Source organism: Rana temporaria, chromosome 8, assembly GCF_905171775.1.
Source record: "Rana temporaria chromosome 8, aRanTem1.1, whole genome shotgun sequence".
NCBI classification, from domain to species: domain Eukaryota; kingdom Metazoa; phylum Chordata; class Amphibia; order Anura; family Ranidae; genus Rana; species Rana temporaria.
The window spans coordinates 164,943,843-164,961,708 of record NC_053496.1 but is presented as its reverse complement, the minus strand read 5'-3'; the positions used below and the strand labels follow the sequence as shown (position 1 = coordinate 164,961,708).

The 17,866-nt window shown below is 46.1% G+C and overlaps 1 protein-coding gene across 3 annotated transcripts in view; it reads left to right on the top strand.

The window, feature by feature from the left end:
• LOC120909885 (gastrula zinc finger protein XlCGF48.2-like) overlaps positions 1-12,708 on the top strand; it is a 61,989-nt gene extending 49,281 nt beyond the window's left edge. For all 3 annotated transcript variants that reach the window (XM_040321668.1, XM_040321667.1, XM_040321669.1), the window contains 2 exons: positions 6,622-6,699; positions 11,716-12,708. In XM_040321668.1, coding sequence (XP_040177602.1) covers positions 6,622-6,699; positions 11,716-12,383 — 746 coding nt within the window. In that variant the 3' untranslated portion in view covers positions 12,384-12,708. The remainder of the gene's footprint in view (positions 1-6,621; positions 6,700-11,715) is intronic.
• Positions 12,709-17,866: the final 5,158 nt, after the last annotated feature.

Genomic DNA, 17,866 nt, shown 5'->3' with positions numbered 1-17,866 from the left:
CAACGGAAGCGCCACCTAGCGGCCAGCGTAAATATGCACCCTAAGATACGACGGCGTAGGAGACTTACGCCGGTCGTATCTTAGCAACATTTAAGCGTATCTCAATTTGAGTATACGCTTAAAGTTGCGACGGCGTGGATTCGGACTTACGACGGCGTATCTACCATCGTAAGTGTTACTGAATCTAGCCCATATTTGCCAGCAAACCGTGCATCGTCCAATTACGTCCAAATTTTATTTTAAGCAAAACAAACATCACAATAGTGCAACGTTTTGAGGTCAGGCAAGTGATGATAAATACAAAGGTGTCACACAAACGTCTCATGGGTAAAACCAAAGAGCTCTCTTAAGACCTTTGCAACCTTATTGTTGCAAAACATACTAATATCATTGGTTACAATAGGATTTCTAAGCTTCTGAATGTTCCAGTGAGCACTGTTGGGGCCATAATCCGGAAGTGGAAAGAACATAATTTTACCATGTATTTTGGAGAGAGGAGTAAATAGAATTATCAGAAGAGTTGTCAAAGAGCCAAGGGCCACTTTTGGAAAGATTGAGAAAGACCTGGAATTGTCAGATACAATTGTTTAGAAGAAAACAATAAGTAATGCACTCACCTGCCAGGGCCTGTATGTACGCTCACTACGCAAGACTCCATTGCTGAAGAAAAGCATGTTGAAGCTCGTTTAACCACTTAAGCCCCGGACCTTTAGGCAGCTAAATGCCCAGGCCAGGTTTTACAGTTCGGGACTGTGTCGCTTTAACAGACAATTGCGCGGTCGTGCGACGTGGCTCCCAAACCAAATTGACGTCCTTTTTCCCCCACAAATAGAGCTTTCTTTTGGTGGTATTTGATCACCTCTGCGGTTTTTATTTTTTGCGCTATAAACAAAAATAGAGCGTCAATTTTGAAAAAAATTCAATATTTTTTACTTTTTGCTATAATAAATATCCCCCAAAAACATATATACATTTTTTTTTTTCCTCAGTTTAGGCCGATACGTATTCTTCTACATATTTTTGGTAAAAAAATCACAATAAGCGCTTATCGATTGGTTTGCGCAAAATTTATAGCGTTTACAAAATAGGGGATATTTTTATTGCATTTTTATAAAACATTTTTTTTTTTACTACTAATGGCGGCGATCAGCGATTTTTTTTTTCGTGACTGCGACATTATGGCGGACACTTCGGACAATTTTGACACATTTTTGGGACCATTGTCATTTTCACAGCAAAAAATGCATTTAAATTGCATTCTTTATTGTGAAAATGACAGTTGCAGTTTGGGAGTTAACCACAGGGGGCGCTGAACGTGTTAGGCTTCACCTAGTGTGTGTTTACAACTGTAGGGGGGTGTGGCTGTAGGTCTGATGTCATCGATTGTGTCTCCCCTATAAAAGGGATCACTCGATCGATACGCCGCCACAGTGAAGCACGGGGAAGCCGTGTTTACATACGGCTCTCCCCGTTCTTCAGTTCCGGGGAGCGATTGTGACGGAGCGGCTATAAACGAATAGCCGCGCCGTCGTCCCGGATCGCTCCCCAAGGTAAGCCGCACGCAGCGGGGGGGGGGGGGTGTCTCCCGATCGGACCCGCGGAAAGGCAAGGACGTATATATACGCCCTTCTGCCTGTCCGTGCCATTTTGCGGACGTAAATAGTCGTGCGGCGGGCGTTGCGTGGTTAAAGTTTTCTGCACAATATTTTGACAAGCCTGTGAAATATGGGGTGAATATAGTCTGATCAGATAAGACCAAAATTGAACTCTTCGGATGCCATAATACACACCATGTTTGGAGGTCAAATGGCACTACACCCCAAAAACACCCCCCATACCAACAAATAAGTTTTTGGAGGTGGGAACATCATTGTGTTGGGCTGCTTTTCAGCATATGGCACTGGCAAACTTCCTATGACTGAAGGAAGGATGAATGGGAAAAATGTACCAAGACATTCTTGATAAAAATCTGCTGCCATATACCAGGATGATGAAGATGTAACGAGGGAGGACATTTCAGCAAGACAATGATCCCAAACATAAAGCTAAGGAAACTACCAATTGGTTTCAAAGAATGAAAATAAAGTTTCTAGAATGGCCCGGCCAATCACCTGACTTGAATCCAATAGAAAATCAATGGAAAGATCAGAGTTCATAGAAGAAGCCCAGAGAACCTTCAAGATTTGAAGACTGTTTGTGTGGAAGAATGGACCAAAATCACACCTGAGCGATGCATGTGACTAGTTTCAGGGGGCGTCTTGAAGCTGTCATTATCCACAAAGGATTTTGCACCAAGTATTAAATACATTTCAGTTAGCGTGTTCAATACTTTTTCCCTGTGTCATTCCATTTTTATTACACATAGCTTAATTTCTGAACTTGTTTTGGTTTCTTTGTATGTATGGATTGCATGGGTTGTTACCGACATGTGGTAAAAATTGTCAATAGCACCTTTAGAAATGGATTTACCTAGAAAAATGGTGACGTGTTTAATACTTATTTTACCTGCTGTATTGTGGGAGTGTCCGGTGCAGACGTCGTATCTGGTGTGCAGTGTGGAGCAGCAGTAAGATGAGCGGGGTCTGGACTGGAGCCGAGCAACTAGCAGATGGCACACGTGGTGTGCAACATGGGAAAGCTATGGCAGAAGATGAGCGGGGACCAGAGAGATGGCACTGAGCGGCAGAAAACCAGCAGAGGTGGGGTATTGGAGCAGGAGAAACTAGCAGATGTCACACATAGTGAGCAGCATAGCGTGAAATGAGCAAGGACTGGAGAGAGAGGAGGATCAGCAAATCGGAGGATCAGCAGAGCTGGGGGTTACTACTGAGCAGAGGATCAGCAGAGCTGGGGGTTACTACTGAGCAGAGGATCAGCAGAGCTGGGGGTTACTACTTGTAACTGAATGGCCCGTGATACCCAGAGACTTTTGAAGGATGCGGGGTACTCCTGTGCCAGCTTCACTAATGACTCTTGGGTCTAGGGTCAGCCTATGTCCAGTAGGGGCATAGGATGACTGAGAAATTATATCTCGGATTACATGAGATGGGACATGAATGATAATTCATGTATTGCAGGATCTTGGAATATTACAGGTGGTTAATTTTGCCCACAACAGGTCAATAGCAGAGTGACTCATTCATGTGGGGACACAGACTGTTGAGGTGTTAATTGAGTCTGGCTCCTAAGATATTTCATTGTGCTATGCTAACTAGCCCTGTATTGTGTGAAAGTTCTATTGATGCCAATATGTGTTGTGAGTTAACACACTCCACAAGTCATGTCTGCCATAGTAATTGATTCATGTAGATTTGGTGCCAGAATGTCTGTCTGGGATGTGGATTGAGGGGGACTCGTTAAGCACCCATTGTGTGATGTTTTGGGTGGAGTGTTTCATTGTCCCTGTGATTTACTGCAGCATGCTTTCTAACTGTATAAAAATCTGAGAGTTTACCATTAAAGTGTCATTCGTTTGAACCAGAGACAGAGCTGTGTGTCTCGTCCTTCTGGGGAATTCTTATGGATCGTGTCTGCTGGATTGTTGGAGTGTCGGATAAGCTGTCGTGGGTTGGTGGAATGGAATATCGTAACGGTGTTAACCCCTGACCATTACACTACTGAGCAGAGGATCAGCAGAGCTAGGGGTTACTACTGAGCAGAGGATCAGCAGAGCTGGGGGTTCTACTAAGCTTCTAATAAGCTGGGAATCTGCTTGGGGTACTATTGAGCTGGGGTTCTACTGGGCCTCTTTAAAACGAATAGATAATCAACACACACAGGGCATTTGGCAAGCTTCATTAAAGCTTCAAAAAAGCATCAAAAACACATAAGCATGTTGAAGTGGTAGGTTAATTTGTGTTAAAGTGGTAGCAAGTGATACTGAGCCTTTAGACCAGGGGTGGGCAATTATTTTTTCGATGGGGCCACATGAGAAACTAAAAATATTTTGGAGGGCCGGGCCAAAAGGCTAAACTCAATACTGCATAAAATCAATTGTATTTCTTTATAAAAAGCAGTAAATATCATTGTTGGACAACTCGTACGAGTACTTGTTATAGACATGGCACAGGAGGGGGACAGAGGCTGGGGACATGGCACAGGAGGGGGACAGAGGCTGGGGACATGACACAGGAGGGGGACAGAGGCTGGGGACATGACACAGGAGGGGGACAGAGGCTGGGGACATGGCACAGGAGGGGGACAGAGGCTGGGGACATGACACAGGAGGGGGACAGAGGCTGGGGACATGACACAGGAGGGGGACAGAGGCTGGGGACATGGCACAGGAGGGGGACAGAGGCTGGGGACATGACACAGGAGGGGGACAGAGGCTGGGGACATGGCACAGGAGGGGGACAGAGGCTGGGGACATGACACAGGAGGGGGACAGAGGCTGGGGACATGACACAGGAGGGTGACAGAGGCTGGGGACATGACACAGGAGGGGGACAGAGGCTGGGGACATGGCACAGGAGGGGGACAGACGCTGGGGACATGGCACAGGAGGGGGACAGAGGCTGGGGACATGGCACAGGAGGGGGACAGAGGCTGGGGACATGACACAGGAGGGGGACAGAGGCTGGGGACATGGCACAGGAGGGGGACAGAGGCTGGGGACATGACACAGGAGGGGGACAGAGGCTGGGGACATGACACAGGAGGGTGACAGAGGCTGGGGACATGACACAGGAGGGGGACAGAGGCTGGGGACATGGCACAGGAGGGGGACAGACGCTGGGGACATGGCACAGGAGGGGGACAGACGCTGGGGACATGGCACAGGAGGGGGACAGACGCTGGGGACATGACACAGGAGGGGGACAGATGCTGGGGACATGGCACAGAGGCTGCAAATAAATTATCATATCACTTCTTCACATCATCAGTATGCTGTGTCTTCCTCCTGTGCCCCTTTCACCTCTCCACAGATCTGACCTGTGGAGAGGTGAAAGGGGCACAGGAGGAGGACACAGCATACTGATGATGTCTAGGTAGGATAGCACTTCACACTCTGCTGCTGGACTGAGGAGGACTCACCAGACAAGGCCAGGGCAGTGGCACTGAGGGCAGGCAGCAGGCGTCGCGAGGAGTCCTACTCCAACGAAGAGAGTGGAGACCAGGGTCCACTCCAGGTCCGGGCACCAGCATGGCGGCTGGCCGACTGCTACAGTCAGTCAGTCGGGCGGGCAGAGCAGGCAGGCAGGCGCACTGGTCGGTCTCCGTCTGCCTTCACTCAGTCCACTCCGTCACAGTGGGGGTGCGTCTGCAGTGTGTCCACTACATCTGCTGCTGTGTGCTATCCCGCCGGTGCCGCTCTCCACAGAGTCCACACATTCTACGATGTTCCTCAGTTTCCCCGCGCTGCTCTTTTGAATAGGCTGGCAGCAGTGTTGTTAGCGAGAAAATGCGCTTTGACAATTGGCTGCGCGGCGGGTGGTGGTGGGCTGGGCGGTCAGAGAGGGCGAGGCTATGCATAATGTAGGAGGACTAGACGCTGCCTGCGCTGCGGCTCACATTCGGATCTTTTTACGGGCACATTTCCCTTATTACGGACTTTTACGAACAGGGAAAAAGTGCCTTTTATTTACGTACTGTCCGTAATTCTACGGACGGTTGGCAACTAGGGTTGTCCCGATACCACTTTTTTAGGACTGAGTACAAGTACCGATACTTTTTTTTATGTACTCGCTGATACCGAATACCGATACTTATGTGTCCCCCGTATAGCAGCCATGTCCCCCGTATAGCAGCCATGTCCCCCGTACAGCAGCCATGTCCCCCGTACAGCAGCCATGTCCCCCGTACAGCAGCCATGTCCCCCGTACAGCAGCCATGTCCCCCGTACAGCAGCCATGTCCCCCGTACAGCAGCCATGTCCCCCGTACAGCAGCCATGTCCCCCGTACAGCAGCCATGTCCCCCGTACAGCAGCCATTGTCCCCCGTACAGCAGCCATTGTCCCCCTTACAACAGCCATTGTCCCCCTTACAACAGCCATTGTCCCCCTTACAACAGCCATTGTCCCCCTTACAGCAGCCATTGTCCCCCTTACAGCAGCCATTGTCCCCCGTACAGCAGCCATTGTCCCCCGTACCTACTGTTATCACCGCGGCGGGGAACATTACAGACAGCGTTCGTTTGAACAGCTGTTTTCCCCGCTGCGCATAGACACTCCCCCTTGGACGGATCTGTCCAATCGCGAGCAAGGGGGAGTGTCTATGTGACTCCCCCTTGCTCGCGATTGGACAGATCCGTCCAAGGGGAAGTGTCTATGCGCGGCGGGGAAAACAGCTGTTCAAACGAACGCTGTCTGTAATGTTCCCCGCCGCGGTGATTAACGTGGCAGCGGCGGCGGTTTCGGCGACGGAAGTATTCTATTTTAGTATCGGGGGTATTAGCGGGAGTACGAGTACTCCCGCTAATACTCGGTATCGGGACAACCCTATTGGCAACACTGCCCGGGGGCCGGATTAAAAGGTCCGCTGGGCCGTATACGGCCCGCGGGCCGTAGTTTGCCCAGGTCTGCTTTAGACTATCCTCCTCACATGACCAGTCCCCTCACACACACACACTCACTCACACTCACTCTGGGGTCTCTCATACATCTCATCTTTATTTACAGAACTTCAGAAGGAGTTCAAACAGGAAGAAACACAAATGGAGGGTGATGAAGATGAATTCCATCCAGGGATCTGCACAGGTGAGTAACAGGTGACTAGTTGTCTGTCTTCTTAACCTCTTTTTTTGGGGTCACATTTTCCACAGTGAATGTCTTTAACCACTTGCCACTTATACCCCCTTCCTGCCCAGGACCATTTTCAGCTTTCAGCACTCACACTTTAAATGACAATTGCGCGGTCATGCAACAATGTACCCAAATTAAGGTGTTATTTTTTTTATATATATATATATACAGTACAGACCAAAAGTTTGGACACCTTCTCATTCAAAGAGTTTTCTTTATTTTCATGACTATGAAAATTGTAGATTCACACTGAAGGCATCAAAACTATGAATGAACACATGTGGAATTATACATAACAAAAAAGTGTGAAACAACTGAAAATATATTTCATATTCTAGGTTCTTCAAAGTAGCCACCTTTTGCTTTGATTACTGCTTGGCACACTCCTGGCATTCTCTCGATGAGCTTCAAGAGGTAGTCACCTGGCGCAGCACCCCATCACTCTCCTTCTTGGTCAAATAGCCCTTACACAGCCTGAAGGTGTGTTTGGGGTCATTGTCCTGTTGAAAAATAAATGATGGTCCAACTAAACGCAAACCAGATGGAATAGCATGCCGCTGCAAGATGCTGTGGTAGCCATGCTGGTTCAGTATGCCTTCAATTTTGATTAAATCCCCAACAGTGTCACCAGCAAAGCCCCCCCACACCATCACACCTCCTCCTCCATGCTTCACGGTGGGAACCAGGCATGTAGAGTCCATCCGTTCACCTTTTCTGTGTTGCACAAAGACACGGGGGTTGGAACCAAAGATCTCAAGTTTGGACTCCTCAGACCAAAGCACAGATTTCCATTGGTCTAATGTCCATCCCTTGTGTTCTTTAGCCCAAAACAAGTCTCATCTGCTTGTTGCCTTTCTTTAGCAGTGGTTTCCTAGCAGATATTCTACCATGAAGGCCTGATTCACACAGTCTCCTCTTACCAGTTCTAGAGACGTGTCTGCTGCAAAAGGTGGAAGAACCTAGAATATGAAATATATTTTCAGTTGTTTCACACTTTTTTGTTATGTATAATTCCACATGTGTTAATTCATAGTTTTGATGCCTTCAGTGTGAATCTACAATTTTCATAGTCATGAAAATAAAGAAAACTCTTTGAATGAGAAGGTGTCCAAACTTTTGGTCTGTACTGTGTGTGTGTGTGTGTGTGTATATATGTATGTATGTATGTGTATGTGTGTGTAATAAATATATATACACACACACACACACACACACACACACACACACACACACACACACATATATATTAGTGCTGTCAAGCGATTAAAATTTTTAATCGCGATTAATCGCATTAATGTCATAGTTAACTCACGATTAATCGCGCCAAAAATTTTTTTTTTGTTTTCTTATTTATTTATTTTTTTATAATATTAAATTGTGTTTTTTTAATTTTTTTACATTTTGATCACTTTTATTGCTGTCACAAGGAATGTAAACATCCCTTGTGACAGCAATAGGTGGTGACAGGTACTCTTTTTATGGAGGGATCGGGGGTCTAAAAGACCTCCGAGCCCTCCTTTGCACTTCAAAGTATTCAGATCGCCGAAAACGGCGATTCTGAATACTGTGTACTTTTTTAAATCCGGCGCCATTGGCAGCCGAGAAACCCGGAAGTGACGTCATGACGTCGCTTCCGTGGTTTCAATGCGGAGACTGAATCAAAGCCGCTTACGGCTTAGTGTCAGTCTCCGCCTGGACACAGAAGGCGCCGGATGGAGGATCGGGTCTCCCGGTGGAACGGGAGGCCCGGTCAGAGCGGCGAAAGGCGGCGGGAGGGGGGGGGATGTCCCCTCCCGCTCCTCCGGCATAACAACCGAGCGGCTTTTAGCCGCATCGGTTGTTATGTTTGGATAGCCGATCGCCCGCTCTAAACAACGGTACCGGGATGATGCCTGCGGCTGCAGGCATCATCCCGGTATAACCCCCGAACGCCGCCTCGTTAATCGCGCGATAAAAAAATTGACGGCGTTAACGTGGGTTTGCGTTAACGCCGTTAATAGCGCGTTTAACTGACAGCACTAATATATATATATGTGTGTGTGTGTGTGTGTGTGTGTGTGTATATATCACATATATATATATATATATATATATATATATATATATATATATATATATATATATATATATATATATATATATATATTATATTTTCACACAAATACAGCTTTCTTTTGGTTGTAATTTAATCACAGCTGGCTTTCTGATTTATTTTTATTTTTTTACTAAACAAATGAAAAAAGACTGAATATTTTGGAAAAAAAAAAAGTTTCTTAGTTTCTGTTATACAATTTAGTAAATAAGTAATTTTTCTTGTTCACTGATGAGGAGGCACTAATTCCCTGGGCTCATAGGCAGCACTGATGAGGAGGCACTAATATGCAGCATTGATGGTCACTGATAGCCGGCACTGAAAGGCAGCACTAATGGGCGCTGTTTGGCATCGCTGGTGGGCACCGACCCCTGTGAGGAAAGCCGCTCATCGGCTCTCCTCTCGCGCTGTCAGTGTGAGGAGAGGAATGCCGATGATCATCATTTTCTATTTACACTGTGATCTGCTGTGATTGGACACAGCTGATCACATGGTAAAGAGCCCATGTCGTATGTTCTTTTTGGACACACCGCAACACATATCGCCAAACTGTGTGCCCCCGGGGGCGCACACAAGCAGCCTGTTCTGAATGACATTTATACAACGTCATTCCTCCGCTTGACCGTCATTCTGCTATAGGCCTAACGGAAAGGCATTAAGTATGTGTTTGGGCAAAATTTAAAATTAACTAGTGCAAAATAGAAGCACACGCAGCTCTAAATAACATTGTGCTCTCTGTTTATGCTATTGCTTTACTAAATACATGTTGATCCTGCCAGTAAAATAAGGGTGATAGTGTTTCATACCAAAGGGTACCAGCACTACATTGCTGCTGCTGCAATACTGTAAGGCTACATGAGGATGCAGCCTGACCCCAGTACGATGGCTCAATGGGAAACGGTATGAGTGCTAGCAGCATTGCTGCAGAGGTTGAAGGGGTGGGGGGGTCAGCCTGTCAGTGCTCAGACCATACACTGCATCAAATTGGTCTGCATGGCTGTTGTCCCAGAAGGAAGCCTCTTCTAAAGCTGATGCACAAGATAGCTTGCAAACAGTTTGCTGAAGACAAGCAGACTAAGGACATGGCTTACTGGAACCATGTCCTGTGGTCAGATGAAACCAAGATAAACTTATTTGGTTCAGATGGTGTGAAGCGTGTGTGGCGGCAACCAGGTGAGGAGTACAAAGACAAGCGTGTCTTGCCTACAGTCAAGCATAGTGGTGGGGGCGTCAGTCTGGGGCTGCATGAGTGCTGCCGGCACTGGGGAGCTACAGTTCATTGAGGGAACCATGAATGCCAACATGTACTGTGACAGGGTAGTATTCCAACATGATAACGACCCCAAACACACCTCCAAGAAGACCACTGCCTTGCTAAAGAAGCTGAGGGTAAAGGTGCTGGACTGACCAAGCATGTCTCCAGACCTAAACCCTATTGAGCGTCTGTGGGGCCTCCATAAAAGAAAGGTGGAGGAGCGCAAGGTCTCTAACATCCTCCAGCTCTGTGATGTCATCATGGAGGAGGGGAAGAGGACACCAGTGGCAACCTGTGAAGCTCTGGTGACCTCCAAGAGGGTTAAGGCAGTGCTGTGTGTGTGTGTGTGTATGTATTTCTGTGTGTGTGTGTGTGTATGTATTTCTGTGTGTGTATATGTGTATGTATGTATGTATGTATGTATGTATGTATTTCTGTGTGTGTGTGTGTGTGTGTGTGTGTGTGTGTGTGTGTGTGTGTGTATATATATATATATGTATATATATATATATATATATATATATATATATATATATATATATATATATATATATATATATATATATATATATATATATATATATATATATATATATATAATGTGTGTGTGTATATATACTGTATTTATTGGCGTATAACACTCACTTTTTTACCCTGAAAATAGAGGGTTATACGCAGGGTGCTTTGGAAGTTTTTTTCCCTGAATCTTCCCTCTTAAAGTTAGGGTGCGTGTTATACGCCGATAAATACGGTGTATGTGTATGTGTGTATATATATATATATATATATGTGTGTATATATATATATATATATATATATATATATATATATATATATATATATATATATATATATATATATATATATATATATATATATATACACATACACATACACATACACATACACACACAGTTTTGGACTTTTTTATTTTATATAATGCAAAATAAAACACCCAGTGGTGATCAAATACCACCAAAAGAAATCTCTATTTGTGTGACGAAAAAGTTGCATTACTGCGCAAATGGGGTAAAACCTTCTAGAGATTAATATGTTACTAAACCCACAACTGTAAAATCAGTGTGTTTATGCAGTAAAGCATGCTTGTTATGCTCACTGTGGAACCTTAAGGGGTTAATCCTCCGCATTGTGTAAAAAGGCTGTTTGATCCTGTCTTCTCTGATCCTCCTCTTTTTCTACTAGCCCCAATCTATCTGCTGATAGTATAGAGCCTTGGGGACACTCTGCACACGCTCAGCGTGGTGTCTATTGCTAGAGAGTCTGCTTCTTCTTTTTTTTTTTTTTTTGGGAGGGTGCATGTGATTAGAACTGTCCAGACAGAGGGTCAGGGGTTTGTAAAGACAGTCAGAGGAGAATGAAAACTCCTCCTACAAGCTTTAACCAGACACTGATAGAAGTCACAAGACTGCTATATACTGCTAATGAGAAAATGTATTTAGCAGTTTATTTACTAAACAAATTGCATTTCGATGTTCTGCGTACTTTGGGAGATCAGATATAGTGAACGCAGGCTACTGGGTTTAGTAACACTGCCATTCATGCGATAATTTTTTTTTGATCAGGCCTGATGTCTACATTACCATTCCTCTCTTATTTGCTGCAGATGGACGATACATGAGGAACAATTTGGAAAAATGTGCTATAAGTTATCCAGATGTTGAAATAGAAGACGATGAACTTGCATCGGATTCCACGGAAGACAGCGCCATCACCCCAAACTTCCATCCTATACTGAACAGCGCAGAGCTGTCCTCTGACCCCTCCACACACGGGGGCGCTTTTCCCGACTTCTCCCGTCAAGCCAACGACCCTTCTGTTTCCTGGAGCGAGGTCATGGCTCCGTGTTTCGACCTGAACGAGTGTTTTTCCCAGAGGGCCAAGCTTCACGCGCGTCAGAAAGCCCTGAAAGGCCCGGAGTCGGTGTCCTGCACGGAATGCGGAAAATCCTTTGCGCACAAGTCGAACCTGATCACGCACGAGAGGATCCACAACAGCGACAGGCCGTACCCGTGTTCCATCTGCGGGAAACGGTTCACGCAGAAATCCCACCTGGTCACCCATAAACGCATACACACGGGGGAAAAGCCTTATTCTTGTTCGACGTGTGGGAAAAGCTTCACAGACAAGTCCAATCTTGTGGCCCACCAGAGGACTCACACGGGGCTTAAGCCTTATTCTTGTCCCGAATGCGGGAAGAGCTTCGGCCGGAGGGCGTATCTTCTCGATCACCAGAGGGAGAACAAATGCGAGAGGATCTGGTATTTTAAATAGTGATACCTATTTAGCTAGAGAGGAGCAAATTGGTTGGCCGAAGGTCTTGTACATTTCCCATCTCGTGGCGGTGTTCAGATTCCGGGATGGAACGTTCCGGCACTGGTTTACATGAAGAGATTTGTGAACTAACCGGGGACTGAAGATTCAAAATTGAGCCAAGATTGCATGGATTTATGGAATACTCTTGCGTAAATTTTACAACCATCTGGATGTAAGAAGTTAAATGGATGCCCTTGGATCACCGATACAATTACTGGCCTGTAACCAGTGGTGAATTTGTGTCTAAAGATGCTCAACTTCAGCAACCTACCCCCAAGACACCCCCCCCCCATTCCCCCAGCCCGATTAAAGTGGAGTTCCACCCATAAATATAACATTACATCAGTAGTTTTAAAAAAATGTCATTAGTCCTTTACGAATTTTTTTTTTTTTTTTAGATGCCTTCAAAGTGTTGTTGCTAGGCAGAATAGTTAATCTTCCCACTTCCTGCACCTAGGTGCTTAATGCTTCCTAACCTGCACCGCACAGACTCCTGGGAATGTAGTGGGTGTAACTTTCCAGGAGTCTGTGCACTCCCCAGTCTCAAAGAATCATGTGACTTGGACAGCACAGGTGCTGAAACCTGATCTGACACTGCTTGTGCAGCACTGAGCATGTGTGAGATCTGCAAGGCTGAAATCCAGGAAGTCATACAGTCTGGCTTCATGATGCCCAAACTTAAGATGGCCCCAGTCAATTTCTGTTTTATAAAGTGTCTAAATGCTGTAACAACCTAACAAAACGGACCTTAGTTTACAGACTAACTTTACTAGAATACATTAAGCTTGTGTATTACAGGGGTATTTATATTTAAAAAGTGAAATTGTGGCTGGAACTCCGCTTTAATATGGAACATTTCATTGACCCAGTTGCTAACACTAAATTTTTCATTACACTAAAGCTCTAATTCAGTGGTTGTCCACTTAGGGCAGGAGGGGCCAACTCCATTTCATCGCAGGCCTCATCAGCATTATGGTTGCCCTCAAAAGGCCAGTTTTTAATTTTTATCTGTAGGACTAGATGTCCTGAGCACTCCACCCCCCTTACATCAGTTGTCAAGAGCCCACAGAGGGGCACAGGATCTGTAGGAGGAGTTCTGTCGTCCTCTCTGCTACCCACTGTTGAAACTGGACATACTAAAGCAGACTGTCATGCCGCGTACACACGATCATTTTTCGGCATGAAAAGAAACAACGTTTTTAAAAACGTCATTTAACCACTTAAGCCCCGGACCTTTAGGCAGCTAAATGCCCAGGCCAGGTTTTGCGATTCGGCACTGCGTCGCTTTAACAGACAATTGCGCGGTCGTGCGACGTGGCTCCCAAACAAAATTGGCGTCCTTTTTTCCCCATAAATAGAGCTTTCTTTTGGTGGTATTTGATCACCTCTGCCGTTTTTATTTTTTACGATATAAACAAAAATAGAGCGACAATTTTGAAAAAAATTCAATATTTTTTACTTTTTGCTGTAATAAATATCCCCCAAAAACATATATAATTTTTTTTCCCTCAGTTTAGGCCGATACGTATTCTTCTACCTATTTTTGGTAAAAAAAATTGCAATAGGCGTTTATCGATTGGTTTGCGCAAAATTGATAGCGTTTACAAAATAGGGGATAGTTTTATTGCATTTTTATAAAAATTTTTTTTTTTTTACTACTAATGGCGGCAATCAGCGATTTTTTTCGTGACTGCGACATTATGGCGGACACTTCGGACAATTTTGACATTTTTGGGACCATTGTCATTTTCACAGCAAAAAATGCATTTAAATTGCATTGTTTATTGTGAAAATGACAGTTGCCGTTTGGGAGTTAACCACAGGGGGCGCTGTAGGAGTTAGGGTTCACCTAGTGTGTGTTTACAACTGTAGGGGGGTGTGGCTGTAGGACTGACGTCATCGATCGAGTCTCCCTATAAAAGGGATCACTCGATCGATGCAGCGCCACAGTGAAGCACGGGGAAGCCGTGTTTACATACGGCTCTCCCCGTTCTTCAGCTCCGGGGAGCGATCGCGAGGGGGCGGCTAGAAACGAATAGCCGCGCCGTCGTCCCGGATCGCTCCCCGCGGGAATCCGACCACCGTGTGTACCGGGGGGGGGGGGGGTCCCCGATCGGACCCCCCACCCGCTAGAAGGCAAGGAAGTACATGTACGCCCATTTGCCTGTATGTGCCATTCTGTGGACGTACATATACATGCGGCGGTCAGGAAGTGGTTAAAATGATCGTGTGTGGGCTTCACATCGTTTTTCGGCTTCTAAAAAACGACAAAAAAAAAAAATTCGAACATGCTGCATTTTTTAACGTCGTTTTAAAAAATTTAGTTTTTCGGGGTGTAAAAAATGATCGTGTGTGGGCTAAAACGACATTTTAAACCCGCGCATGCTCAGAAGCAAGTTACGAGACGGGAGCGCTCGTTCTGGTAAAACTACCGTTCATAATGGAGTAAGCACATTCATCACGCTGTAACAGACAGAAAAGCGTGAATCGTCTTTTACTAACAAGGAATCGGCTAAAGCAGCCCCAAGGCGAATAGAACTTCCCCTTCAGAGTGCCGTCATACGTGTTGTACGTCACCGCGCTTTGTTCATAATTTTTTAAAAACGATGGTGTGTGGGCAACCTCGTTTTTAATGATGAAGTTGGAAAAACAACGTTTTTTTCATGCCGAAAAATGATCGAGTGTACGCGGCATCAGAGACTGTCGACATCCTAGAGTCGGGCTGCAGATATAATATAGGTATGGTTAGAAACTGGAGATGGGCTGCAGAAACCCATTATGGGAAAGTGTTACAGGAGACTGCTAGAGATCGCTCCCAATAAAGCCCATTTACAAATTAAAGCAGGTAATCTCTTTACTTTTTTTTATTCAGTGGAGCTGTGCCCACGCTGCGTAAGTTGGCTCAACGTTTCTTAACTCCAGTCCTCAAGGCGCCCCAACAGGTCATGTTTTCAGGCTTTGCATTATTTTGCACAGGTGATTTGATCAGTTTCACTGCTTTAGTAATTTAGGGCCAGATTCACAGCTCTCAGAGTATCTATGCGGCTGATTCATAGAATCAGTTACGCATAGATATCCCTTAGATCCGACAGGTGTAATTGTTTTACACTGTCGGATCTTAGGATGCAATACCGTGGCCGCCGCTGGGGGGAGTTTGCGTCGTAAACCAGCGTCGGGTATGCAAATTAGTAGTTACGGCGATCCACAACGGTTTTTCGCGTTCGCTACGTCGCTGCTAGTCTAGTTTCCCGTCGCAAAGTTAGTCGTCGTTTTAGGTGCCCTAACTTTACACAACACACGTATGTGCTGTATAAAGTATGGCCGTCGTTCCAGCGTCGAAATGTAAAATTTTTTCCTTTTTGCGTAAGACGTCCGGGAATACGGAAGTACGCTACGCACGTCGCCGTTCGGAAAAATGACGTCACGTCGCGCAAAGCACGGCGGGAAATTCAAAAGGGAGCATGCGCAGTAGGTCCAGCGCGGGAGCGCGCCTAATTTAAATGGCACACGCCCCTTTGAATTACGCGGGCATACGCCGGAGGCTGCCAGCGTAAGTTTTCACGCAAGTGCTTGGTGAATCGGGCACTTGCGCTGAAAACTTGCGGCGGTGTAACGTATCTACGATACGTTACGCCGCCACACTTGGCGTGAATCTGGCCCCTAAGATTCGTCTGAAGGGAATCCTGAAAACATGACCTGTTGGGGCGCCTTGAGGACTGAAGTTGAGAAACACTGAGTTGGCTGCTCGTTGTAGTCTATGGGTTCAGAGAGCTATTCTCACCTAATCTTCAAATCCTTCCAGTGCAAGACCTTCAGCTCAAACCCCCCCCTGCAGTCCAGCTGTCTTGTCAGTTGACTGTTCCTGATGTCATCACGCCCAAAGACCAGCTCTGGTCGTGAAGACAACAGGAACAGAACACCATTAGACGTGGGGGAGCGCCGCTTTCCCTAAGATCGAAGAATCGGGTGAGTATAGACGCTTTGCCCGGCGTTGGACTTTAAAGGAAAAGTTCACATGTTCCACCTGTGACAGCAGGGACGGAGATCCTCTCCCCACACCGGCTGTCACAATTTTGAAAATAGTTGAAGCTGTAATTTACATTTGGTTATATACAGGCTGGGTCCTGCTGTGCGGCATTTTCACCTTTTTGTTTCCTGATAGATCTTGATTTTAGAGTATTCAAGACGTAAAAATGTAGGGGGCCGGCCCTAGCTAAAATACAAATTTCGTTGGACTGACTTCACTAAACCCCAGGGATTACCCTGAAATATTAATACATGACTACTAAGAATGAACACTACAAAAACTAGATTAGCATTAATGTACACTTACAATAGATTTCCAAGCTATAGTATACTCCCAGTGACTGACACTAAGCTTTATACTAGACAACCAATGATTGGCAGTTTGTTCTGGACTACAGAAAATGAACACAGCTGCCTTAAAACTAGGGTTGTCCCGATACCACTTTTTTAGGACCGAGTACAAGTACCGATACTTTTTTTAATGTACTCGCCAATACCGATACTTTTTTTTAAATGTGTCCCCAAATGCAGCCATGTCCCCCCCACAAATGCAGCCATGTCCCCCCCACAAATGCAGCCATGTCCCCCCCACAAATGCAGCCATGTCCCCCCCACATATGCAGCCATGTCCCCCCCACAAATGCAGCCATGTCCCCCCCACAAATGCAGCCATGTCCCCCCCACATATGCAGCCATGTCCTCCCCCACAAATGCAGCCATGTCCCCCCCACAAATGCAGCCATGTCCCCCCCACAAATGCAGCCATGTCCCCCACACATATGCAGCCATGTCCCCCCCCACATATGCAGCCATGTCCCCCCACACATATGCAGCCATGTCCCCCATACCTAATGATGATGCCGCCGCCGCCGCGTTAATCACCGTGCGGCGAACATTACAGGCAGCTTTCGTTTGAATAGCTGTTTTCCCTGCCACGCCGTGTAAAGGACACTCCCCCTTGCTCGGGATTGGACAGATCCGTCCAAGGGGGGGTGTCTATACACGGCGCGGCAGGGAAAACAGCTATTCAAACTAAAGGTGCCTGTAATGTTCGCCGCACGGTGATTAACGCGACAGCGGTGGATTTGCGATATACGGCGGCGGGGGGGCAAGTATTCTATTTAGGCATCGGGGGTATTTGCGGGAGTACAAGTACTCCCGCAAATACTCGGTATCGGTATCGGGACAACCCTACTTAAAACCAATATGGAATCTATTCTAAACCGTAAATATAATCCTTATCCAACACTTCCTTATATGAACAGACACCTATCAATGCAAGGAAAACGGAGGGAGCCAAATTACTTATAGTGGAACTAAAGTCGTCCTCTTCGATGTTCATGAGCGGTCTGTTATCGGCGAAGGCCACTTCTTCGGGTGCCGGTCTTCGGCCATCTTGATTGGCGCGCACACAC